At 43.4% G+C, this 27,962-nt stretch overlaps 1 protein-coding gene across 1 annotated transcript; it reads right to left on the reverse strand.

Annotated features, from left to right (window-relative positions):
- LOC118776515 (protein shortage in chiasmata 1 ortholog) lies at positions 1-27,875 on the reverse strand. The gene is made up of 25 exons (XM_036526875.1): positions 27,716-27,875; positions 25,254-25,416; positions 23,963-24,062; positions 22,881-23,025; positions 22,056-22,172; positions 18,558-18,687; positions 18,268-18,362; positions 16,933-17,241; positions 16,806-16,835; positions 15,664-16,062; positions 15,331-15,501; positions 14,777-14,953; positions 13,216-13,323; positions 9,720-9,901; positions 9,297-9,369; positions 8,462-8,531; positions 7,392-7,567; positions 6,950-7,064; positions 6,519-6,630; positions 5,493-5,614; positions 5,148-5,241; positions 3,277-3,408; positions 2,618-2,767; positions 119-314; positions 1-35 (listed from the first exon to the last, which is right to left on the reverse strand). The coding sequence occupies exons 1-25, from the start codon at positions 27,873-27,875 to the stop codon at positions 1-3; spliced, it is 3,561 nt and encodes a 1,186-aa protein (XP_036382768.1).
- Between the last annotated feature and the right edge of the window lie 87 nt (positions 27,876-27,962).

A 27,962-nucleotide genomic window follows, 5' to 3' on the forward strand; every position in this document is an offset into this window, starting at 1 on the left:
TCACCCACCCCCCACAGGCCATGTGTCCCGCCTCTCTGGAAAGCAGTACTGCTGACCTCGGCCGTGTGAAAGGAGCGGCTGAAATCCAGCTCAGCGTCCAATGGCTCCGCCCTCGTACCTATGGCACCTTCAGCAGAGTAGCCCCCCATTCCCACGTCAGGACAGGGAGACCCATGGAAGGGGCTTGTGTGGTGGTCGATGAACAGCCCTGGGTCTTCCACGCCAGAGCCCCAGGGGTCACTGTGCTCATCTTGGGACTCGGGGGGGGAGCGGGAGGAGTCCAGCTTGTACAGGGCAGTGGTGTCACTGAAAAGCTAAACACAGGCAGGGGAACTGTCAACACAGAGACGCCCTCTCAAGGTCGCTACAGGCTTAAAGAGCACTACTGTGGACCCATTGGAACCACTAGGGAAGATTTCTACAGGAGGACAAATATGCCCCTCCCAGTGATGGTAGGGAGTAGAAAGTTTGCATAGGTCAGGTGGTACACATCTGGATGTGGATCCTTCAGAGTGTGTAAACATTCAGAACCTGTTAAAACCTGCAGGAATCGTAGCAGGACAGGACAACCCAAGGACATTAGGACACAGTGTGTGAATTGCAGGCTTTAATGCAAAACAGCCTTGTCAGACCAGCTATACCAGCGCAAGTGCAGACTCAAAACAAACAGAGGAGTGATTCTGACAAAGAAGGGCATTGAAACCACCTACGGTAAACAACCTGTGTGCTGTTTACAACTGGGCAGAGAGTGGGAAACACACAGTCACAGCTGCCATATACTGTGATGCACAGGACAGGCGACCCAAAATCTCATTACTAAATCTCAGTATTTCATGTCATCTTACTAGTAGCTACTTGCATTACTTGCACTAGTAACTACTAGCATTTATGAGGTCAGGCACTGATGTTAGACGACAAGGCCTGGCTTGCAATCTCCATTCCAGTTCATCCCAAAGGTGCTCGATGGGGTTGAGGTCAGGGCTCTGTGAGGGCCAGTCAAGTTCTTCCACACCGAACTCATCAAACCATGTCTTTATAGTCCTTACTTTGTGCACTGGGGCACAGTCATGTTGGAATAGAAAAGGGCCTTCCCCAAACTGTTGCCACAAAGTTGGAAGCATAGCATTGTCCAAAATGTCTTGGTATGCTGAAGCATTAAGATTGCCCTTCACTGGAGATAAGGGGCCTAGGCCAAACCCTGAAAAACAGCCACCTACCATTATCCCTCCTCCACCAAAATTTCACAGTTGGGACAATGCAGTCAGGCAGGTAACGTTCTCCCGGCATCCGCCAAACCCAGACTCGCCCGTCTGACAGCCAAACAGAGAAGCGTGATTTGTCACTCCACAGAACACATTTCCACTGCTCCACAGTCCAGTGTCGGTGTGCTTTACACCACTCCATCCGCCGCTTGGCATTGGACTTGGTGATGTGAGGCTTGCATGCAGCTGCTCGGCCATGGAAACCCATTCCACGAAGCTCCCGCCGCACAGTTTTTGTGCTTACATTAATGCCAGTGGAAGTTCGGAACTCTTCAGCTATGGAATCAGCAGAGCGTTGGCGACTTTTACGCACCACATGGCTTAGCAGTCATTGACCCCGCTCTGTGATTTGATGTGGTCTTCCGCTTCGTGGCTGAGTTGCTGTTGTTCCTAAAAGCTTCCACTTTCTAATAATATCACTCACAGTTGACCGTGGAATATCCAGCAGGGATGAAATTTCACGTCTTATTGCCAAGGTGGCATCCTATCACAGTACCACGCTTGAAGTCACTGAGCTCTTCAGAAGGACTCATTTTGTATCACAAAATTTAATTCAATTTAAATTGTTTGCAAATGGAGACAGCATGGCCAGGTGCTTGATTTTATACACCTGTGGCAACGTGTCTGATTGAAACACCTGAATTCACTAATTAACAGGTGTGGCCAAATACTTTTGTCCATATAGTGTATTTTTTATGTGTATAAACTTGTCCAAAAGGAATCCAGGTGCTGTTCATTCCTAAAATGCTGCCAAAACCCAAGGTATGTGCAATTTTCCCTCAGCATGAATAGCTCAGTGCAGTCCTCTTGAGGTCTTACGAGTAACATTTGTGAATATTCAAAGCAAAAATATACCCATGGGCAATCAGTAAAATCAATCCATTCAAAAGGAATTGGTGTAGAGTGTCAGGCTGATACAATCAGAGTCAAAATTTCGAGGGAGAATTTATTTAGCTGCTTTTGTCTAAAACCAGCTTGACTGCCATTACTCCCACTGGAATGCACTGAGCCATTGGCAATAAGTGAGAAACTGCAATTGTGACAGTTATAGAATTTTGACTGCCTTTCAGGAATAGAAAACACCTGGAAACCTCAATGGTCTATTTTACAGGTAAGAAAAAGATCACTGACTTAATTTTCAGGTCAAATTCAAAAGTCATCTGTTAATATTTAAAAGTAAAGGCACAAGCCTTCATCTTCCTAAGAGTCCATGCATCAAATGGCCGAAGCATTTAAAATATTCAGCACTACAAAAACGACCCCCCCACCCCCATATTCCCCATGCCCCCCACAGTCAGAGCTGTGAGGAGATGTGGGGTCTTGCTGTGTCTGTGTGCATGCGCCCATGAGGTCACCTTGATGACTTTGTGAGGGACCTCTGGCAGCAGGTCCTGCAGCTCACGATGTGTGGCCCCTAGGAGCCACTTCAGGCCGGGGGCCCTCCTCAGCATCAGCTGTGCCACCAGGGGGCTGACGGAGGGGAACGACACCAGGCACCTTTCCTCCTGATGTGGAAAAGGGGGGGTGTCACCACCACAAGACTGGCCTCCAGAGCATGTGCAAACCACTCCTTGTGACTTTGTTACCAGTCCGCTGGCTTCTGCTGATTCAAGCTATGCATTTGCTCGAGCTCGCTGTTGCCCTGGGGGTCAGCGTTTATGACGCAAGGGCAGAGCTCAGAGTTCATGTGCAGAGTTCATCTACTTTGTTTTCCACAACAGTAACGGAGGGGGCAAGCTTTTGCACACAGGTTTACAAGATTGAACAGAGAGCAAAAAGTCAGAAATTCTAGAAAGGCTGTCTTTCATGTTGGACTCCACCAGGACAGGGTTTAAATGCGTCCATGTCATGATTTAGCCTAGAATAATAATAATGATAATAATGATTTAGTGTGGAATATTCCAGCAATTCCCTCCAAGAGCACTGTTGGAGAGGTGTGCTTGTAAATGTGACTTGGCTCTCTTCTGACATTTCTGGCAATCAAAAGTTAGATGATAAGAAGTGAAGGTCTGACCTCTGAGGGTGCCATCAGGAGCCAGTCTCTGTCAAGCCAGACAAGGGGGTCTCTTCCGGAAGACATGAGTGTGTGGTAAGCGATCTGGCTAATCCACCCGGCCAACTCCTCAGCCTCGCTTGTGATAAGCACCTGTGAACCCTCACAAGCATCAGTATGGGACAGATGCCCTAAGCTCTTAGCCATATTCATTAGATGACAGAGCTGTTTCTGTTTGTAATGTATGAGCTCCACTTTCACTTTAACAGAACACTTCATTACTAAGGAAGGTCAGACTATTGAAGGTCAGCTCCTTTCACACTTCAATACCTCCTATACAACTGCTACAGCTTTGGTTGATCAGAAGAAAAAACATCATCAGAGCACAGAGAGATGGGGGTTCCACCTTCTGTCATCACTCTGATTTCAGATCAGATTTTCAACCTAACACATATCCAAAACTGAGTATTTAGTACTGCATGTCCACGTGTATGACAATACTTTGAGTAAGAAAAGGGCTGCAGCCCAAGGTTTGGACAAAACTGCAATGGCTTCTTTCAAAATGCCAAATCCCTTGGGTCTGTACAGTGCTTTCCAGCAGAATATATGAGGGGGAAAAAAACTTTTTCCTGCCAACAGACATTTCTGTGGCTGATGTTTGTTACACTATGTGGGAGGATATCCCTTTTAGTCAAGGATAGTTTGTTATTTTTGTTTAAAAAGCACAAAACCTAAACCTGACCTTAATGTGCACTTTCAAAAGCATTCCCAAGACAATGTGGAATACATGAAAAATCTTTTTTTTTCCCAACTAAGGAAAAAAAAGCTGTACTTGTGGAATTAAGCACACTTTGCAGTTTTACCTAAAAAATGTCCCTTTATTTAAGCATCATTTCAATGTTAGTTTTTGAGCTCATCAGTCTTATTGGACTTTCCTCTGTGTGCTTAAAACATGTAAAAACATATTTGTGCATAAGTGAGAGGGTGCTTATCTGAGTGCGTCCATGCTTTCCCTCTCTTGCACTGACTCTCTAACTCCCCGATTTTCTACCGCTCTGTGCTGCTCTCTCTCTGTCCCTCATGTGTTATTGTCCTGCTGGGGCATTGCTGCTGTTGTGTTGGGCAAGATACTCAACCCATAACTGTTTCAGTGAATATCTAGCTCTATACATGGATAACATGAGCGTCTGCTAAGTGACAGTAGTGTAGTGTGTGTAAAGAGAACTAAATGCCACACCATTAACAGCCAAAAGACCTCACTACATAATGTTAACACTCACCAACCTCTACTACTAGATATATCAAGCTAAAGGACAGTGTTGCACTATTTTCTGACTAAATTCCATAGCTGAAGTTACGTAATTAGCAAGCTAGATGGTTAACTATAAATGCATGAAAAACTACTATGCTTTGGACAGCGTTTGCTAGATAGTTGGCTGTACTTCCTACAATTGGTCTTTTAGCTACCCAGACTCCCTCATGTTAATTTAATGCCTTCCCCCATCGTTTTTTTTTCTTGGCACCAAGCCTGGTACAGCTGTAGGCTTGGCAGTCAGGTATGGTACTAGTGACCTAAATACACTATTAACTAATGGCATTAATAGTGGTTTGCTTATTTTAGGGGGGCAAACTTTCTGACAGACACTAAGTGCAATTTAAATTAAATTAGAAAATTTGTGCTGTAATCAGTGTAAGTATGCAATAACCTTACAGAAAATCTCTCAGTTTCCCACAATGGCACTACATTTCACACTAATGATTCAGGATCTGTGTGGCTACTTCCCTAACCGCTTGAGTGCTCCTTTTTAAAGTGTCTGCCAAATGTACAAATGTAAATGTCTGCATATTAGTCTCTAACAAACTTGAACCGTGGTGCTGTTCAGAAATTATACCTTGACATCCAGGTCCTCGGACTTCAGCCCAAACAGCACAAAAGCTGAGTAGATCAACACCAGGTTGTTGAAGACCTCACTGCTAAAGTTATACCTAAAGGAGGAACGACTTTGTTAGGCCAATGGGAGATTTGGGATTTTGCCAAAAACAAGCAGTTACATTAATTCAAGTGTAGTTTTGGTAAAACTTTCTGGTTGAGCACATCTTTATGTGTGCCCTTGGTATAAGCAATAACAGCACAGACCTGTGAACAAAATCTGATGGAAATCCAGTCAAGTACAGAGAGGAATATAAAGTAATCAGGGCTTGTCTGCTGAGTGGGGGTGCCTGTGCCTGTGACTGACCTCGCGTCCTGTCCCTCAGCGCCGTGGAAGATGACCCAGCAGCAGTTATACTGCAGTGCCAGGGCTGTCATTCTGAGTACGAAGCTATCTGACGCCTGCTCCATCCACAGCTCCTCCAGATGCTGACCGCGCGTGCACCGAGACGGGGGCAGATGGGAAACACATGTCCGGTACGCTCACACACTTGCAAAGATGCATGTGGGGTTTGATTTCCCCAGGTTACATACAGTAAATAAGGAGCACAAATGCTGCATTCAACGCACTGAGCGGACAGAATCACAGCCTCCCCACATAAAACAGAGACCCAGGTATCCCTAATGGCACTCCTACCTATCAGTATTTTCTGTATTTTATCTTTGCTTATTTATCCCAAAAGTGAAATATCCCATGAGTTTTGAACCATAACTACAACCCTTAATTTCTGAGAGACTGTGCCCAAAACACTAAATTGCACAGGTGAAGCAAGCGTGTTTTTACTGCTGTAGTAAGAGGGAAACAACATCACTATGAGCTTGTTGGCATGGGTGGGCTTGTGCTGGGAATTTCTCTGAGCTTCTGAAATGTAGTAAAGAAAAGTAATAGAAAAGTCATTTCTATTTCTGTTTCAACTGTGTAGGGACAGATGGCTGACATATTTTCAAGAGCTTGTGTTACCATGTACCAGTGCAGTGCACATACAAACACACACGTGACACAAGCCACACATGCCAGTGCTGCTCTGTTCCAGGCGGGACACCGCTGCACTGCAACGCAGCAACACATTCTACCTTTAACACTCAAGCTGAATAAATGGGTCACAGAGCATCTATGATATAAATTATAAACACTGTACAATGGAGGAGGGCATAAGCTTGGTTGATGTATACTGCACCCATAACAGTAATGTTATTACATATACTATGCTTTTACATGTTTAAATCACCATGTATGGACAATAAAGGAAGCTGTTTTGTGTGAAGTCTTACATGATAGTTACATGATTGATCATTCAGATATACACACGATTCTTTGAGCTGAGCAAGTTACCTGAATGACAACTGCTGTTCTCTCATCCACTGTGATCACAGAGTAGCGCTGAGTCCCACCCAGCATCTTCAGTGAATGCGGATGGTCCCTCTCCAGCACAGTGATGCTGTGGCTACAGCAAGGACCCACTGCCTTCACAGCTCTGACCATATGCAGGTGACCTCACCAATTATTCTCTCACTTGCTACCCCAACCCATGCCCCCAGTGCTGGCTACTGGCAAGTTACATTGTTGGTAGTTTAATTTAGCAAGCTAATGTTGAAAGAAAAGGTGTTTTGGAACCCGTGCAGGATGTCAATAAAACATGGACAATGCAGTGGTGTTTGCTGTTATAATCATGCTGCTATTATTTTTATATGAGAAAATAAGAACATAACACACTGGGTTAATAACAAAGCCTGTTTAGAGCCTAAAATTCAGTGAGAACTCACACAGATTCCAGCATCTGCAGGAACAAGCCAAAGTTCGCCAAGCCCTCTGTCACCAGCAGCACAAAGGGGATGTTTTTCTCAAAGGAGAGGGGTGCAAGGGAGGGGTCTGCGTCCACTGGACAGACAATCACAAACACACATGCTTACCAATTAACATCCTCAGTAACTGCTTAGTGATTACTCCAAGACTAGAAATGCAGAAAGGGTCTCAAACAAATCATGCCACAATAAGAGGAAAGTGACAACATCAGATAGTTCATTTTAAGTCTAATGAAAGTAGACCTAACTTCACTGACTGGCATTTGTAGTGAATGACTGTAAGGTACTTTTTATGAAACACAGCAAGCAGCAGAATGCGAGGCATAAAATTCATAGCAATCAGAAAAATGTTCTTATAGCGTCTTGATTTTCACTGTAGACTGAACATCTCCCCAAAACTGACTAGAGCCAGGGACTGTGGTTTTGAAGGTCATGTGACTCATGTTCCTCTCTCTGCAGACTGTGGCCCAGACGGAGGGGTCGACATGGTCATACTCCACCACCAGAGAAAAGTACTGCCAGGGGAAGTCTGGTCCAATGTGCTGACCACAGATGACCACACAGCAACCTCCTTGCAGGCTGAGAGGGGAGAGGTGCAGAAGAGAGCATAGGAGGGAGAGTTTCAGTTTTTTAATTTTTTTTTTTTTTTGACATCACAAGAACAAATGAATCTCAATACAATCAGGACAGGGACGAATCTGTCGATTCATCAATGCATTACATTTTAAAAGCCACTGATGGACACAACGTGAACATTGATTTTTTAATGGACCCAGAATTTCTGCTTACAGCGAGAGAGCTGATTCAATGAAGGTCATGCACATAGTGAAAAGATTAAGACCCCACACTCTCGCAATAAACTAAGCAAGAGATTTGGGGCTGTTTGCTTTGCACTGAAAAAGGAATTACCCCAGTTGTTTCTCCCACTGAGAGTACTAGAAGTGAAAATAGTCCAGGTTTGGGCATTTATTGTGTGACTGTATGCAAGTTCTGTGACAAGCACAAGTTCATCTAAATGAGGTCAGATGGTACAGACATGCTTGTAACTTTCAGTACTGTGTAGGTATGGGGTGTGCCTTGCTAACCTGTCCTGTGATAGGTGACATACCTACCACCACTCTGTAGGTGGCATTTTTTCTCCCTTGGAATCATAATAAAATCAACCATTTATTCAGAATTGATACCTTAAAAATTGTCAAAGTATCAGCCCTACAACAAATGAATGTTTCATTATTGTTTGTTTCGAAGCATGTAGATGAGATAATATTCAAGCATCACAATGGTCAATGACATCGTCTGTCCTGTTTCTTCAAGGTGATACACAGGAATACTTGGGTGGCAGGGTAGCATAGTGGTTAAGGAGCAGGACTCGTAAAAGGAAGTGAATCATTAAATAAGTCCTGCCTGTACCCAAGTACTGGAGGGAAATACGTAAGGTATGCCCTCTTAAGGGCAGATGGCAGTGGGACACACCTCTCCATCACTGTCCTGCTGTCCAGCTTACTGCTCATCCCCTCAGGACACACAGCAGACACTGGGGCACCTACAACACACAGGCAACAAAGGAGGACAAGCCTGTCCTGGGCTTGAACAAACATACAGTTGTACCATTGCTTCAACACTGAAAACCCACCTGTGTCTACCCTCTATACACCACTGATGCACATACAGCACATAATGGCTTGAGCTCAGTACTAGGCTGTTTTTGATCCAGAACCAGCAGACCTCTAATCCTATACTGATCCAGGGTCAGTGGTTTGAGGAATCTATAAATCTCAATGTAGGAACAACATTTACATCCATGCATATAATTATGTCAATTTCAGCTGTTTATGGGTTGAATCACTAACTCAAATACACTGTTTCAATCACCAATTAATCATGAATAAAGGAGAGGATGGAACCATTAGCAGATTTTGTAACAAATTACCAACCAGGTATAGTCAATTCCAGAATTATTGGCACCCTTTGCAAAGATGAAGAAAAAGGACTGCAGAAAAAAATAAATCAAAAAATGTTGTTATAGAATTTAACTTTGATAAGAGGCACCAATAATTTCAACACCTACTTTTTTTAAATATTTTTTTTATTTTATAAATATCTTATTTTGGTTGATTCTACTGAATTATTAACGAAGTTAGCTATTTTCCACTTGTTATAAAATACAACATGTCTCATTGATTTCATTATTTTTTGGGCCAATCTCAATAAGCAGGCAGTTTAAAATACAAAACATTCAACTATGTCAAACTTACCTGTTCTACAGTTAACACAGTACTTACAGACTTACTTACCACCTCTTACTTACCAGTTACTTGACTGAGGCTTTTAACAAGCAAGGCTCTTACACAGTCAAAATCCACTGTTGTTATCACAACTGCCTGCAAGGAAAGAATACACCTATGTTGAAGTCACAACACGAAAAGTTAGAACTAGCAATATTTATTTCATGTGGATATGAGACATATTGTGTGTTATTCTCTGGAATTTTGGACCTGGATAGGATTTATATGAAAAATGCAAATACAAATACAAACTAACTTCAACATGACAGTACTGAAAATGGAGCAGTAATAGGCAAAAAAGCACCAGGAATGAAGTATGAATATTTTTATTGTATAAAATCAAGAAGTGCTGAGTCTGGTCCAATGTGTTGACTCTTACTGTGTTAGTAAAACTGCAAACTGTAAGGGCTTTGTGATTGGCTGATGAAGCTAATCTAATGACCTACTTTAGGGCAGGGCCTTAGAGTTCTGTTCTTCTGCAGCCACGCCCTCATCTGCTGTTGAAGTTCTACTATTTTGGGATTGGGCTCCTTGCTCTTCTGGCTGAGGTACTGTACCACCCTCAACTTAATCCAAAGATGGGGCAAACAAGCATCCATGTTTGTGCCTTTGGCTCTTGTCAGGTAGTCTACCATACGGGACACCAGAGGGAAAACAGCAGACAGTCTCTGGTAAGTTGACTGGGGGATTGTGGGTGTGGCTCCAAAGTCCAGGACATGCCTATATGCACCTTTTTTAAAAGTGTACAATCTGAAATGGTTCTCTTCTGTACTTATGTAATTTTAGTCAGCTGTGAGACAATATGCAGTCACAACGGCTTCATCTGTGCACTGATGTGTGAAACACATGAATAGGAAACAGGAACTATGGTACTTTAGAAGCTGTGGTTGAATGGTCTCTGATATGCTATTCAAATGAGTTGAGAGAGAGAGATCACAAACTGACATATTACAAGACAGTCTCCCATTTGAGTGGTGTTACATGTCTGCCCATGTTTCATTTAAATAACTGTTGCCACATTATCTCTCTGTTGTCAACCAGTCAGAGGATACATTATCGACAGTACACAGAGGTTGAGTGTCGTGCCGAGACAGAAAAAAAAAAATTAGTTCTGATGAAACACATCGACTGGAGGCTAGAATAAGTGATTGTCATTCAGTTATTTGATCACTTACTCATACTACAAATAAAGAAACAGACTAGTCGAGACTGATACATTGCACACAAGGATCACTTATGAACTTCACTTACATGCTTTTGAGACTTTCAGACTCTACCTCGAGTCTCCCTAAACATGCACATAATACAGCTAGCCAGTAATATTTTGAAATTTGCTATTTGACGATTATTCTAGTGGGCATTACTGGATCCTATAATACATAATGGGTAGGATGATGTGAAATATATCAGTAATTCAGTCAGCTACCGTTAGGAACAATCCACAGGTATAAACCTAAATGGGTCAGCCTCGCCCGAAACAATGGTAAGATGTGCCATGGGCATTAGATGCTGACCCTTGATCCAGTGAGGAACTGGAGCCCAGCACTGGTGTCTGACCACGGGGAAGTTGGTCTAGACTCACTTCCTCTTCCACAGTCCCGCGGCAGAGGTGTGACATTCCTCTCCCCATCACATGATGCGGGACCGGGTCATTTCACAGTTCTGCCCCGCTTTCCCAGCAGCTTTCACATGCCGAGCTGCGCACACTTAAGAACCCTCAACCGGGATCATATGGCAAACACAGCATCAGAGCTCCCACAACAAGCAGCACCACACAGACCTTAACAGTGAGCACTGTGCTGCATGACATATTCATGTTCTTGGTTATGATTTTATAGTTTCCCTATTAATTATGCTCGACCTGCATTGTGGACCTCAGACAGCATGGGGGGGGGGAGCTGAGCAATAGCAATTTCATGCTGCTCTCTCACTAGTAAATTATAAGTAAGTCTTGTACTTCACCCTCATGCATAGGGCTTCACAGACAAATCAAATCATTTTGTTTTTTTGCTGACTGGTCACCATAACAGACTCAATTTTAACACATTTACCTGGGCTGTTCTACCCCCTTGTACCCTTACAGCCCCACTGGCACAAAGGCCTATTTCTCCTGCCCTCATCTGTACTTTTAATTATCATGTTCTCAGTATACATATATATATTTATATATATATATATATATATATATATATATATATATATATATATACATATGCGTTTTATAATGCCTGGCTGTAATTAAGCAACTGGCTTAATTACACAATTGTGATTGGAGACAGGCATACCACATTTGATGTATTATGGTAGGAGTTTGTGAAAAAAAAATACAAAAATAAAATTACAAAAATGAACTGTATCACTCTCCTTGCATAGGTATAAGACGCAGCTTAAAAAATAAAAATAAAAAAAAAAACAGTGGTCTTGTTCAGTTATGTGACAAAAACACAGAAAGCGAGTCAAAAATTAAAGAGCAATTAAATTGCTGTTCCTCACTACCACTCAGCTTTGAGAAACTCAGTGCTGACAACATTTAGGTCTGGTTCATTTTTTACAGCATTTAACTGAGAGACTGAGAAAATGTTACGTCCTTGGACATAGGCTACTGTTTGTGTGTCAGCTCCCACTCTCGCGCTGTTCCGCCCTCCATTTTCTTTTCTTTTTCCTGCAGATTGGCACCCCGCTGGGATTGGGTGAGGAACGAGCAGGAAGATTTAAAAGGAGGAAACCTCGGGATGGAGAGCGCTTCCCCTCTGAGAGCGATACCTGATGATGCACAAAAACTCTGTTTTTGTGTATATTTGTAAATAGCTGTAAATACTTTGTGTTACCGTTTTGTTATTTAGCCAGTGGGTAGTAGTGGGTGGGTGCCATTTTCTGTTGTTGGTTTTTTTTTCTCCTGTTATCGGATAGTTAGGGAGTCAGGGAAAAGATTTTATTTTGTTTTCTTATTTTCTTTGTTTAGGTCATTTATTCCCTTTCTCCTCAGCAGAATCCTCAAGAACCCTGGCTTTATTTGCGGTCTATGTTCTGGACTGGAGACAAGAAAGCGGGTGTCCACACGTTTTATTTTATGTTGCACCTCACCCTAGACGGGGTGGTAACAAGCAACAAAATTCAGGCAAACAAATTAAACTGTTTAATTAAACATACAGCAATGAGCAAGGAGCCACAGCCAAGAACGTTCTGGAATTAAAATGAAAAAATGGCAGTTAATATGGTGGGTTTATTACTGCTATTTGTATTATTACTTATCATTACTCATACTCACAGTTAATTTGTCACACTAATGGCAGACATATTTTTTCATTTAGTTTCATGTTTGGGTTTATGAATCTTTTCCTCATTAATTCAGCGTATTAACGATGACTTAGACCTATGTCTCATTCAAATTGGAGAATGCCTGTATTACAGCAGGAGAGCTGCATGTACTGTATTGTACGTAGGTTTTTCATAAAATATGGCCTAAGATATTTTAATGTTAGATACACAATATTGTCCTTGTTTCAAAACATTTAGTGCAGCCTACATCATCTACCGGATTCTGAATAGTTTGATATGACTTGCTTGGCACCTAACCACTCAGAACCACCAACTAGCTCATAGCCGGAGTGGTCCAGACCACAAAACCTACTCCTTGTGATGGATTTTTGATTTTCCACAAGCAGGTGAGCTCCTGCATTTATTCTGTCAGGATTTGTTTAATTACCCATCTTAATGCTTTATTACCAAAAGTTGCACCATTCCAAAATAGGCACAGCACTGGCCTTCAAGTTTGATCACTGCATCACCCTTTTCCATCCTCAATGGAAAAATGCTCAATAGTGTCCAAGGGGTTAGTGATGGTATACTGAGTTTTGAGTAGTGCTGTAGGGCTGTAGTATGCTCATTGGTGTGCACAGACCACATTGAGCCTGTCTGTCAGTAGAAGTGCATTACACTAACCCACAGCAGTGTTGAGGTCGCATCTGAGCAGCAGGTCTCTTGCTGTCACCAGCAGGTGAATCAGAGCCACCTGTTTGTAGAGAGGTGACTTTTTCTCACTGGTTTCCCCTGCAACACAACAGCCATAGTCAGGTTCCACTGGGTTCCACACCTTCAGACAGAGTTAAACAACTGAAACACATCCAGTTCTCTCTACATGCTGTTTGTGTTAGAGGTGAATAAGAGCTTCTCTGCGAGTCTCAGCCTTATAGTCAACATTTTGAAAAGATACTGTTCACCTTCAGATACACCTGTAGATGGCAATGTTGATTCATGTCTGGGGTAAATATTTGCAGAATACTAGGCCAAAACAAATGTTTTACTCAGGAAATACATCCACTTAAATAAAAGGGGTAAACTGCTAAGTCTAGAACTATTAACCTCCAAAATACTTCATATCACAATTAATTCCAAAGAGTTTTACACAATTCTGCGACATATTTTTGGGCGCTCGCCACAGTACAATTCTATTTCATTACATTAGATATTACATTATTGGCATTTGGCAGACACTCTTATGCACTAACCACATATGAACACTTCAGGAAACACATGCCTTAATGTACAGCAGCAGTCTTACATCACATTAAGTCAGACAAAAGAGTAGAGATAAATATGGTACACATACACATACAATATGAGCAGAGAACAGCAAGCAGTATAACAATCTGATATATCAGTCTGCTCAGTCACTTACAATTTGATATACTAAAATGATTACATGAAATTTACTCAAATAAAAGGAATAAATATATAAAGATGTCTGCGAGACTTGGCTTGCAGCTGTGAGATTTGTAGCACATCTTCAGGAGGCTGAACATGAGTCATACAATTTTCTGTTGGCAAAATAAGAGGCTTGAAATAAACATTCCGTGACTTGTGCTTCTTCTATGTAGCAGATTGAGGCATTTGAAAAAGCCTTGGTATCATTGTCACATTAACACCATGTCCATGCCCAACAGATCTGTATGTAATCAGCTCCACTACAAACAGCTTAACTGTAATAGTTGAATAGTAATTGCCTAATCGTTTGTGCCTGGGCCATTTATATAAAAAATATATAAAGATCTCTCCTCTTGGTAGATGATTCTAAATTTCCCTTTAAATTTAGAAAAGAAGGGGCTTCTCCTGCCAGACTTGACAGTCTCCAAGCCTTAGAAGGGCTAAACTATATAAGGCTCACCTATGAATAACTGGTCATGTGCAATAAATTTCATGAAAATTTTTCATCAAATGTAATTGTATAACTTCTATTGTATTTTTTATTGTTTCTGTCCAGTTTGGTGCTTTTAAGCATCAACCCCCAGAGCATAACATTGTATTATAGGTGTATTTGTTACTGTATGTGTGTTAAACTGTGTTTTCAATTGCAACAAAAATGCTAACAAAAAATCTGAGATGGAACATACTACCATGGAATTCTACATCTTATTTGAACTGATAGTAACTGCACAAGCCAGGTTGTTATCTGTGTGAAATCATTGTAAGAGTAATGCTGCGTCAGGTACGAAGTGGTTCTAACCTCGCCTCACACTGTCGTTCAGCTCCCTCTCCTGTTGCTTGAGGAGGAAGCGGGTGCGGTCCGAGGAGAGGGACCTGAAGTCCCCCCAGGTGGAGGGGCGCGGCCCCAGCTCCCTGGCACTGGCGATGAACGGGGCTGCCGTAGCCTTCAGTAGCCCGTAGGCCTGGCACTGGCTCTCTGAGGGTTCACAGAAAGGGCGACCTCATCCACCTTCTCCTATTAAAGCTTCGTTACATACACTGTATTAGTTTTAATAGTGTTAAGTTCCAGTGTGGCTGAGCAAATCTGGCTCACTCGTATGAAAAAATGAAGGGCTAGAGCGACAGAGAGATGGTGACTTTTTCAAAGGTCAGTTCGGGCAATTTGCACTGAGTCAAATGTAGCAAATTAAACGGATGATCTGTGTTTGGCACAAATGCTCCAGGGACAAGTACAGACTCGTCAGACTCAAATTTACAATAAGTGAAAGAATCAGATAAAGTGTTTGTGTCATGACGTTCAGTTATCTCTTGCTTCACCTTAAACCACATCACACAAGCCTTTGCTTCACGTACCCGAGACTTGGACATGGATGATCTGGCTGTCTCCTCTGCCCCCAGTAGTCACCTGACCACTGGTTTCCTGTGCTTTGACATCACTTCCTCTGCTTGTTGAGCCCACACAGATAGGCTTCAGATCTGCCCTTGGCTTTGGCTGTTCCTTGGGTTCTAGCTCCATCTTAGGCTCTGAAAGGCACAGAAGCCTCATTTATACTTCCATCGATTCTAATGCAGGCCTCCTTCAACCACCCAGTCAGCTGAAAAAATGGAGTATGTTGGTCCATTTTCCTTAAGGAAGCTGGACTCCCTGTGTCACAATCTAGATGCCCTTCTTGCTGTTGGCTGTACCTGGCCTTGTCTGGCCTCCAAGGGAGGCGTTCTGGGTTGGGGTGGAGACCGCAGCCTTCGACTGGGATCTCAGCATCATGAAGGTGGAGAGGGGGTCTAGGTCGTCCTGGGGTGTGCTGCTGGGTGGGGCTTTAACTGGCGGTCTTGTGGGGGTGGGTTTGTGAGCACGCTCGTGCTCCTGCGTTGCTAAAGACAGTCTATCTTTGTCTCTCTCTACCCCTGCCCCACTCTCCCCTGCCAGTTTAGGCTCCGTCCCTTGACTGAGGGGCACTTCCACAGCAGCGACAATCCCTTCTGCTCGGTTGACCCCCTGACAGGAAGGCTCTGGTGCCCATGTCACACGTGCAGGGGCAAATTGGGCTTTGCCCTGAGCAGCCATCATGGGCGACCCTGGAGATTCTGGGATAGCAACATCAGGGGCCACTAATGGCCCAGACATTAGTACGTGTGCAGACACACACGCATGCACTCACACACGAGTCCATATATGCACAGGCATACACAGGCTAATGCACACACATGAACACATGCAAAAGCACACACAATATACTAAGGTATGGGTGAGAACCTTATCTGAAACACACTCTGTCAAACACATATAGGATGCTTTTACATCATTACAGATGAGGGCAGGTGAGAAATACATGAAAAATCTCATTTTGACTCACAGTAATGTCTTAAATGATTTTGTTCTTGAGGTGCCACTGGATTTCAAACAAAAGCCACCTTTTTTATTCTCACACTCACTTACTGTATACCCTCTGTTGCTGACAAGATGCTGAGAAACTAGCAATAAGGCTAGACCACAGTGTGAACTACATAGAAATGTGTTTTTGTCTTACTACCAATTTTCTGTAGCATCATGCTAGTGTTAAACACTATGGTCTAGACAGCAGGTGTCAGTATTGTCAAAGGACAGAGGAAAAACTTACTGCTGTCAAAACTCTCTTTCTCTTTTAATCATATATTTATGATTCTGTCCACATGAAAATATTTCTGTGTTTTATATATGATGCAAACACCTAAGGCTTTAAAATCTGACTCCTGCAGGAAGGGACATGGCATTAGTGAAAATAAAGGCAATAGTCAGTGTGAATTAAAAATGGTAGACTTTTAAAAAATGTAGGCAGCACAGCGCTTACCGGCATCATCACGATATTTTCTCAAAACACCTGCAAACAGAAACAGAAATACAGCTCACAGTGTAAAAGCTCAGTGACTGCTGCGGGGGCACGTGTTCAATCACGGTTTTGCTTACAGTTCACTTACTGTCTATCTGGCTGAATGTTAATGGTGAGAAGTTTTCCACTAAGGTTGCTGCTGACTCTGTGGTGTCAGAGCACTCTGCAGCCATCATTTCTGCCACCTCAAAGTGATCCCGGGTCAAACTTTCCAGAGCTTCTGAGCAGCAGTTACCCAGACTGCTGGTGAGTCCCGCAAGGGCTGCCTGCAGACTGAGGTGCGTCTGGTCCCCCTCTTCCCCGGTGCCAGTAAGCTGGGTCACCCCCTCGGCTGTCACTGTTTTAAGTGCTTCTGAGATGGGACTGTACTGCAGGACAGGTTCAGACACCTGAGGTTCTGTGAGTGTGGACGGGAGGGACATACTAAGCCATGAGTGGTGGTTTCATTGCTCCATATTCGGCTTGCTACATTAAAAATCATGTACAACTACAGCTTGCCTTAATGACCTAAACCAGAGGTTTTCAAACTTTTTGGGACTAAGGCACATCAAAGGTCAAACCAGAATGTCAAGGCACACCAACTTAAAGTTGGTTATCGATTACAAAGAATGTCACACACATTAGGATACGCTATAATGTCATTAGCGAGATTTGATCCATATCGCACTAAGCAGACTGTCAAATAATTACCAAACAGATAGTTAAATCAGACAGGCAATGGTATAATTTATCAAAAATGCACTGAAGTGCATCGGAGCAAGAACTTGTCCAACATGGTGCGGCATCATGAACAGCAACATAATAAAATAAAATAAAATTATTTGCCGTTAAGCATGTATGATAAAACCGGTGCGATTAGAACACTAGATTGGAAAAATTCTAGCTAATTTTAGCTTTTAGGAAACAGCGATTTAACGTTAAAAAATATAGCAAATGCTTACTGAAAACTATGAGAAGCTTAATAATGCTAATGAAAACATAATGAACCATGTAAGGTAACACATGCGCTACATAGCATAAAAATAAGTTACGTGCAAAAGGGTTAACAGCACAATATAAAACATCAGTCTTTTCACAGAGTATAAATGCATACACACACACCTATATAAAATCAGGTTCCTCAAAATTCCATGGCACACTTCACTTTGCCTCACAGCACACCAGTGTGCCGCGGCACACCAGTTGAGAACCACTGACCTAAACTATGGCATCCTCTCAAGGTCCCTTACGCCACACATAAGGACAACTCGACAGACATCGCCTTAAAATGTGCATGGTTCACAAGTCACAGAGTTGTGCCCAATTTCAGCCAGAGTGAGACAAACAGATGGACGAGAAGTGGTGTGTTGCCTGGAAAGCTGTTACAGTCGTTTGGGTTTTGAGAGTCTGTCTCATGACACAGCTCTGTTTGTAATACCCTTACCTGCCAGCAGGAGGCCCAGCACGACACAGAGGTGCTTTTCTGCATTCCACAGGGATTCTTCCATCTCCTCCCTGGCACTATCTGACACCAAGCAACTGCAGCGCACACAGCATATTCACAGTGAACGGTGAACAGTGAACATACCACACAAACAACAAAAGTCACAGTGCTCGCCGTCCCACGCTTCACAATGACAGGACAATGTGTCACTGCCAGGGGCCTGACCTGGCATGAGAGGGAGGATGAGAAAAAGCTGACAGCTGAGCGGTGGGAGCGGCGTGGGGACTTACTGCCTGTAGACTGGGGACATCTGCTCCCCTGGCAGCTCGGCACGGGACAGCTGGGTCAGAGGGGGCAGGGGCGGGAACGGAGTGCTGAGGGGCTGCTCTGCCTCAATCTGGGGGTACAACCTGCACCTAACTGCAGGGGGGGAGAGATGCAATAATTAACACACTTTGGTGCTGCGGCAGTCTGAAGACTGGGTTACCCTTTGGTACTGATTAGAGCAGAACAGAGCAGCACAGAACAGAATAAAATATGTGTATTTTGAGATTATACAAAACAGAAATTTACAAAATAGAAACGACAAAACAACAGTGACCCACAAAAAATAAAAGACAGTATGTAACACGTATTGGGCTTGTTGTATATTAGCCTCTGTAGTGAAGGGCGAGAGCAGTTACCCCACCCAGCCTCAAACCCAGGTCTACGGGGTACCAACCATGCGACTTTGACCGCGACGCCAAAGAGCCAGGCTCGGTGGTATGGCATTCAGGGCGCATACTCAACTGTAGTGACAGCACTCTGTCACACTGCCCTCCCCTTCTGGAAACGCGCCCATGCGCTTCACGCACCATGGCGTCCCTCACGTATTCCCCTGCCATACTTCTCCCATCCCAGGGTGTCCCACTCACCAGTGCTTCACCCATCTCTGGGGTCCCTCACACTGTGCTTCACCCATCTCTAGGGTCCCTCACACACCAGGGTCAACCGAAACTGGGGGTCCCTCGTACGGCTCACACACTGGGCACGCCTCTGATGGCCTCGCAGCAAGCCATCCCACTGCTGACACCATTTGTAGTGAAGGGCAAGAGCAGCCACCCCACCCAGCCTCGAACCCGGGTCTACGGGGTATCGACCATACGACTTTGACCGTGACGCCAAAGAGCCAGGCTCATTGGTATGGCAGTCAGAGCGCATACTCAACCGTAGTGACAGCACTCTGTCACTCTGTCCAAATAGCTTGTTGTTTTGGCAAGAACACAGCTGTATTCCTCACACATCTCAGCCAAAGTGTCAGTTCAGTTCTCTCTTTGAAAGGGAGAAGGCAGCTGGATTAAACAAGGGCCTGCACTCTCCAGTGCAGTGCTCTGCCCCTGTCTCTGCATGCTTCATCACGCTCAGAAAGCCAGCAGGACCGGGTATGCAGTGCATACCCATACTGCCATGTGACAAATCCCATCGGGACACTTCTGGAAGGAGCCAGGGTGTGAGGGGTGCTCCAGTGCCAGAGTCATCTATTTTCTAAGGTTTGTTGACATGTTTGTGGAGGATAAAAAGCTGCACGACCGCCTCACAAAAAAAAAAAAAAAGATGGTCGGGGACAGTAGATTTTTGTTCAGTCGTTCTTGAGGTGTCAAGCCTATTGTTCTGCTGATAACAATTTAGGAAACATTGATAGAGAATTTCCAATTCTTCAAAGCAGGCACAGGTCCCACTCAGACTCCTCCAACTCTGTGTGTGAGAGCGTGACCCTTTCACATTTGATCACCTGGTTCCTTTAATTAAATGTTTAAAAACCCTTGTAATGTGCGTACTGCCGTTGTGGCTGCCATAGTCAGTTGCCCCCACTGACTCAGTCACACTTCAAGAGTGGCAAGTGGGTCTTGCTCCAGCTGCATGCCTGTGAGCTACCTTCAATCACCAAATGAAAAGACATTTCAATGATTCAGCAGCATACTTCCTAATTTCACTTTCCATTCCCTGTAAAAGTCTGCTGCCACCAGTTTGAGGGACACAGGCTTGGACATGAGCCAGCAACAAGAGGACAACATTCAGAGATAAATCTGCAATTCTCTGTTTAAAACTGAGTTGAACATGACACCTCCATGGCCTTATCTCATTGTGGTGTAGAAGAAACCTGAAACACCTTGCCTTAATACATATTAATGATTTTCTATATGTTCCATTTGTCTCCTCATTCAGGTATTCTTTTTCCTGGGATACTGTCTCAACAGAAAAATGATCCCTATCACCAATATGTATCAACAGAAACAAACATCATGATGAACCGCTTGCCATTAACACAGCAAACTAAGAAAATCCAATCCACACAGAATTGCCGGAATTGTCATTCTCTTCTTCAGTATTCATTAACCAGTATGGCTTGTGACAAAACAAGAACACTCTTCCAGTGCAACCACTAAAGCAGTACAGAAGCATCAACCTGAAAGACAGTAACATATTATCATTCAACAGCACCTGTGTTAACATAAGTACAGTACTGCACAAAAATGCTATAGAACAACATACAAAAGTGCATCATACTAACATGCATGTATAATACAACATGATCTATTGAAGCAACGTTAGTGGATATCATAGTGTTCACATGGTGCCAAACAATGATCCATAATCGTGATGTTAACTTGCAAAGTACAACCACACTCACAGTAGGAGACTAATTATCTGATAGCAGTACGTTACATGGTATCAGACTGAACTGAAGAGGTGATTGGGAACCCGTGGTTAGGTATAGTCCATGTTTTGGGAGGCAGTGATTTCTTAACAGGCATGTTTTTATTTGCTGTTTGGAGCATGGTGAGCGATTCTGCAGTTCTGACAGCAGCAGGCAGCTCATTCCACCTCTAGGGGGAAGCAATTGAGGCGGGGGGGGGTTGGAACATGTAGGCACAAAGCAGGCGGGGGAAGGGGGCACTGCCATATGGTTTTTATCTTGAACCAGGCCAAAGACAGCCCCGCTGATTTTTTCAACATGGGCAAGATGAAGTGGGGGGAAATATCAAACGCAAAGCCTCGGCACCGACAGGTGGAGCGCAGACAGATCCGGTTTCTGTTTGCAGTGAGTCACGCTGGTGAAGGAGCCGACAGCAATCCCTTAGTCACTGAATCGCAGTCAGTAAACTCTTAATCCCAAACCCTAGCGGGACATTACAGAGGTGCTTGCTGTCCCTGGGTATGCTCAGTGTGACATTTCAAATTGCAGATCATCCTGAAAAGGCTGGAAAGAAGCTGTACTACTTTAACCCTTAAACTCCTGATTGATTTGCTCTTCCAGGTTTGGGTCAAACTCAGGTAAAAGGGCCTGCATCTGTTTTGTAAGTAGTAGACTGGTTTAAAAGTTTCCCTTTACTTACAGGATACCAAGTATTTCATTCGGGCACAAATGCTTGTTAGACAGGCCTAGGTAAATGACACAACATAAAAAGGATGAATTCCAGGTAAATGGTACCTAGAGCCTCTCTAACTTTGCTTTGGCAAAGGTTCAGCTTGGTGGTGATCTTTAAGTAACACGAGTACATCTGAGGAATTCCCCTGAAAGAAAACGCCCTGTTTCGTTTTAGTCGTCAGCCACCCACCTGAACACCTTTCAAAGCTTTGTATGGAAAAATCTAGTGTACGACTCACAGCCAATCAGATTTGGGGGTGATGGTGGAAGCTGCAACATAATGCATTGTCACGCACAAATGAGGCAAACTGTGTTAAGGGTCGCAATGAAGATGAGCCAATGCAATGAAGCAATTGCCCAATCCATGGTATCGCTGTACCTGGGGGTGAGGGGTCAAGTGAGCTCAGCCGTCCGCCTCTGAGATTGCTCCCTGGAATTCCGATGGACATTTCGTACCAGCATATTTCAGCAGACAACCTGAGTCTGGCAGGCATTTCTAAGGAGAAAGGAGTCCCAGATATACAATATTTAGCACCAGTAACACTTAAATATTTCCTTGGTTCAAAACTCAGTGCTTGGTGTCTAGCTGTGTAAATCTCATAAGTATCTGCATGGTGACAAAGTGAATATCCTGAATATCTGTCAGGATATTCTTAGAGGCTTGTCTGTGTAATTTTATGGCAAAAGACTGTTTGAAGACAATCAAAAGATTAAGGTCCTCCTTGTCAGTAATGTGGTGTTTAAACTGTTAAAATTTTTTATAAACATGTTAGTGGGATCCCTGTCTTATTCAGTAACTCACCAATTGCCCAATAACAGCCCTGTATTTCATAAACTCCTTTTAAAACAAGTTAATTGTTATTGTAATTGTGTCTAATTAGACAAGTAATTGGTTAACAAGCCCAATTTGCCTTATTGAAGGCATATTAAATACAGATGTGTGGCTGGAGAGCAGGGTCCAAATTATTTTCATCAATTGTTTGCTGCACTTGTGGTTGGTTCTTTTGTATTTAACAGTGTTTTGAGATAAATTGTTTGATTTGTGATAAATTTACTCCTTCTTGGGGTAAAACTTTTTTTGCCAGAACCACCACTGTCCCAAAAGGCGAGCATTCGTCCCAGCATGTGGGGTGTGTGCGTATGTGTGTGGTTAAAAGAAATCTACAGTGCCATCTTTCCTTCATCTGTGTGACATAATCCGCACCATTCCTGAGCATGTCCATGCAGGACAGGGTGTCCTCCATTGACTCTGGGACCTTTCTAAATGACTCCTGAAGGTCCCTAAGGGGAAAGGTGTGGTCTGGTATCTTCAGATGACAGGATTCCAACTCCTCAGGCAACATCAGAGACTGGCGAAAAGGGACAGCTTCTCAGATTGAGTGCCGCATACAAATCAGTTTAAATAAATTGAATAAACATAGGGAAAATGTATGTGCGATTCACATCAGTTACATCCCATAACTGTGTCCCATAGGGTGGCAGAGGAATTGAGATGTACAGAGATTGATTTTATTCTGATACCAATACTAAACACAAATTTAAAACATCCAATCTCTTTTCTGAACAAAACGCTGGAGAAAGGGTTCCAAATGCTTATGTGAGCCTGTTTGGTTTCAAAGACGCTTTTATCCAAAGTGATGTACAAAAGTGCGTACAGTAAGTATAGCGACAGTACAGGGACAGGATGTGTACAGTTCCACAATGAGACAGTTTAAATAAAGGTTTATTTAAATAAAGGTGCCGCTGCATTTACTGTGGCAGGAGATCTACTGGACCGTGCTGTTGGAATCCAACCAGGAGCCTGAAGCTGGGGGGCTTCACAACATGCACTGTTTCTTCATCATTTCAGGGCGCTAGCTTGCATCATAGGCACGAAATGGGGATTTTTGCTTGGTCAAGGTTAGGAAACCCCAGAAAGCTTCAATGCCAGCAGAGGGTTGTTGTGATGTTTTCAGCAAATATTGTTTGAGTGAAACAGGTGCATGAAAGAAGTGGTAAACATGGACCCTGTTTACCCTTGAACATAAAAATGAAAACAAAGAATACTGCAAATGAATTCTGTCTGCTCGTGTCTATTCTACCGTTTTTGGTGGTGTGTCTCACCCCAGTTCATCTTCTGAATGTTCGCCTAGATTGCTTGCCGAGCAAAAAAAAGTTTTTTATGTCCAAAGTTGGTGCAGTGCTGTGGCTCTCTGTCACACACCTGACCCTGTTTCCCTGATAATGTTGTAACGTTAGCACTTTCTGAGCAGGTTTCCTCGAGCCTCTTTGTGGCTGCAACAGTACCTCTTCGTTCAGTGCAGACACACGGCTGAACTCTTCCGGGAAACCTGAGCCACACCTCTCCATATTTGTGGCCATGGACGCCACAAGTGGCAGGCAATACCTGTGCAGAGAACATGCCCAAAGGACAGAAGGACATTAAAACCTATCCGAAATCTGCTGGACTGACTTTGTCTGTGCAATGATACAGACAGTACTAAATTAAAGCATGTATCTGGAAAGTAACATCAACCACATAAAGTTCTTCCTAATGGAACCCTACTATTTAGTGCCACTGTAAAATAAAATGTGTACGTTTAAAAGAAGTGATCTAGTATACAAAAAGGCAGCCAGTCAAAAGCAATGGTAACCATTACATTATTGGCATTTAGCACTCTTATCCAGATCTAGTGGCTCAGTGGCTCTAGAGCTACTTCCATAGGTTACAATGGTTTTTTACATGTTACCCATTCATACAGTTGGATATTTACTGAGGCAATTCTGGGTTAAGTACCTTGCCCAAGGACACAACAGCAGTACCCCAGCAGGGATAGCCTTACCACTATGCTACACTGCCACCCCATGATAAAAGACAAAAGAAATAAAAATGAGGACAAAAAAAGTTTCAATAACAAATTATTTTTAAAAGGACAGTAAAATTCTTACAATGTGCATTTAAAACAGTGAAACCTGTTTCACTGTTTCAAAAGCTCTGCCAGTTTCAGGGATATTTCTGAAAGGCAGTGCCAGTATCAGTGTGACATAAAGGGCAGAGAGGGACAATGACTTAGCAAGATCCTCCATGATGATTATATGGCTACAGATTACCTCATCCCCTATGATTATGTCAGGGTTCAGACTGCCTTTGCCTTTTATCATCCAGTCATGGGAGGGACAGTATCACTCATAACACATAAAGCAACAGCTCTTGTGCCCCCATGTGACACACAACAACAGAGGAATGTGGTTCACTCCTGCTGTTAAAATTCAGATGGTAAATAACGACTTGAGAACTCAGGACAGTAACTGATCATAATCCTCATTTTCCAAGACAAAAAGATTGTGGAAATAACTACACAGGGCTAGCTCATGCTACGTAAAATACTTGCTATTTCATTAGGGTTTATTTCTTTAAAAAATAACAGTAGAGTCCCCCAGGTGTGACAAACAGCAGATGTTTTAGTGTGATTAATACGCAGTGTCTGGGGGAGAAACAAAGAACTCCAAACAGATGCAGACTTTATTTTGTTTCTGGGAAGTGGTCCACAAAAAAAGCTCCTTGTGTGGGTGCCACAGAAACCCTAGAGGTCAGCACCTGAAGATGATCTCCTCCGAGAGGCCAACCCCAGGGGGGGTCAGCAGGGGGTCAGGCACAGCCAGGGTCCTCAGTCTGTCCAGCATGGTGTGCAACTGTGGCAACCGCTGTACGAAGCACCGCAGATGATCGACAAACAGCACCTCCTCCTTTATGTAGATATCTGAGAAAGCAGGCAGGGTGAGCCTCACACTTACAGCCACGGTTGATTTCTACAAAGCGTCGCCAGAGCTTTCAGTAGATGGGAGTCTCCTGAAAGACTATTAAATAGACATTTAAACACGCAGCAGGGTAATGCTGAGCAGAGCAGACTTTCTTCAGTGAATATTTATGGTAAGAAAAATGGTAAAGAGAGACATCTGACTAAAACTGACTGTAAAGACAGGCAAATCAAAAACAATTAGTGGACAAATGCCTGGATGTGGATTTTTTCACCAATTTACCATCTGATTATTGGTTTTTAAATCTGAATTACCAATGTACTGCCAGGTGACCTCAGCCCTTGTCATCACTGTTAATCTCATAAAACAAAAAAAGAACATGAAACTGCTAACAAAGCTCTGATCAATATCATTACAAGATTATGAACCCGTAGTGGGAGATGGCATATGTTGCAACAGTGGACATACTGCACCCTACCCACTTGTTCCTTGTGAGGGTCTCACGTCATTGCAAACAGTATGACACTAAGGTGTGGCTCTGACAACCTAGTCCTTTGAGATGTAATATCAGAGAGTGTTGTACATGACACTGTGGCAGGACCACCCCCTTTGAAGGAAGCCACGCCCATTTGGGGAAAGACCAAAGGTAGGGGTGCAACACTGTTGCTCTCCACAGGGGGGCAATGTTAATGCCTGTCGGTCACCACACAGAGCTCTCCCCCTACCCACCCCCACTCTGCCCTCACTTAGGGTCACTGTAGCTCGTTGTGAAAACATGCTCCCTCTACAAGCAGGGGTGGGATCTCTGAGAAGTGTCAGGAATGTGGAAGAGTGACATGAAGTCACCTTGAAACTACCACTGTGCGCTGCGCTCAAACACTGACACAAAAGCACCAGAGAGCTGAGAAAAGCCCAATGTGTACACAGTGGTCTTGGGGAGAAAACAAAGGGAAACAAACTGACTTTTAACACTGACTCAAAGGACAACAGAGCACAAGGAACACAGATATTCCTTCGGGTTCACTCCTGCTTTTGCGAAGCCTTCACACAGTCACATCTGTAAAAAGGGGTGACAATGGGCCAACCTGTTCTTTATCACATAAAAAGTTTCCGCGACCATGTGTATTACCATAAGAGATAGTTTATCATTGAATCTTATTAACCTAACATAACGTTTTGGCAACAAAGGCTTTCCAGACAATGTGTGATTGATACAGGCAGTCTGCTGTCTGCCGAGCTGTCTCCTTGCATCTCCACGCTGGGCACTGAGCAAGTCTGAGGGGAACGATGCAGAAACCGTACAGCTGACACCAAGGAAAGGGCGGGGCCATGGATTGCTCGGGACTGAACCCCTGCATCGTGTGGCTGAGACTAAAGGGAGGTTTCAGTGTGTACCATATCAATCATGGGGAAAAAAAAGACAGGTGTTCTCACAGGCGGAGGCAGGAGTGGCCATGCTTCAGCTTTTCTTTCTTTCTTTCCATAGCAGTGTTACAAACAGGCTTGTCTGGGCTCATCGCCGAACAAGCTCTCAAATTACACAAATCATGAACAGGATTTGAAACTGCTCTGGGCAAAACAGACAATTTCAGTTCTTATTCCTTCTGTCTGTAGACATGTGCCGACCAGTTTGGCTTCGTAGATATCATTTTGATGCTTGGGTAAGCTGAATACAAAAATTAAAATTTGTAGTTGTGGTCACTTTGTGCAAGGTGTTGTGTGGGCTAAACGACAAGGTGCCCATACAAAATTGTAAACTTTGAAAGGATCTCGGTATGATTACTTAATGTCCTGCAAAATCCATTCCACAAGACACGGACAGTGACAAAGACATGAATGGAAAATTACCTACACGGCAAACAAAACCACAAACTATAAATATGCTAAAAACCCGACTTTTATACAGAAGTCCTTTCAATTACGCACACAAAGGTTCAAACCAAGTGCAGGAGATGTAGCATTTTCAATGCAATGAATTTAGGGGTAGTGTTCATATAGTGGCCACATTAACTGATGTCACGTCATGAATGCTTGAATGTAAACAAAATTCAAAATTCTGTTTAAAATTATATTTTGAACAAACATTTCATTTCCATGACGGTGAACAATTACTCTTGCAACAAAAAGTTTGGCACACTGTTGACAATTGTTGTTCTTAGTGGAGACAGCAGTATAAATACAACATTGGTCTTTTCATAATAATGCATGCCTGTCCATACATGTTTGAGCATAACAGGAAGGAAAGGTGTTTTTGTTCTCATGAGCTGAAAAGACACAATCAAAGGTAACCGCTGGACTCACCCCTGGACTGGTCTCTTGGGTTCAGCAGTTCCCCTGTGACCTTGCTGAAAGTTTCATCCCAGGGGTCACATCCCAGCTCTTTTCTGGTTTCCTCCAGAAGCCAGAGGGCCTCACCCATATCCAAGTCGACCTGCGAGGCTGGGTTGGAGCTGGGTATCATGTCAACACAGGACCCTTCCAGGCTGATCAGAGAAACCCTGAATCTTAAAGAGAAGATGAGTTTAGTCTTTTATGAGCATTTTATTGA

Source organism: Megalops cyprinoides, chromosome 4 (genome assembly GCF_013368585.1).
Source record: "Megalops cyprinoides isolate fMegCyp1 chromosome 4, fMegCyp1.pri, whole genome shotgun sequence".
NCBI lineage: Eukaryota > Metazoa > Chordata > Actinopteri > Elopiformes > Megalopidae > Megalops > Megalops cyprinoides.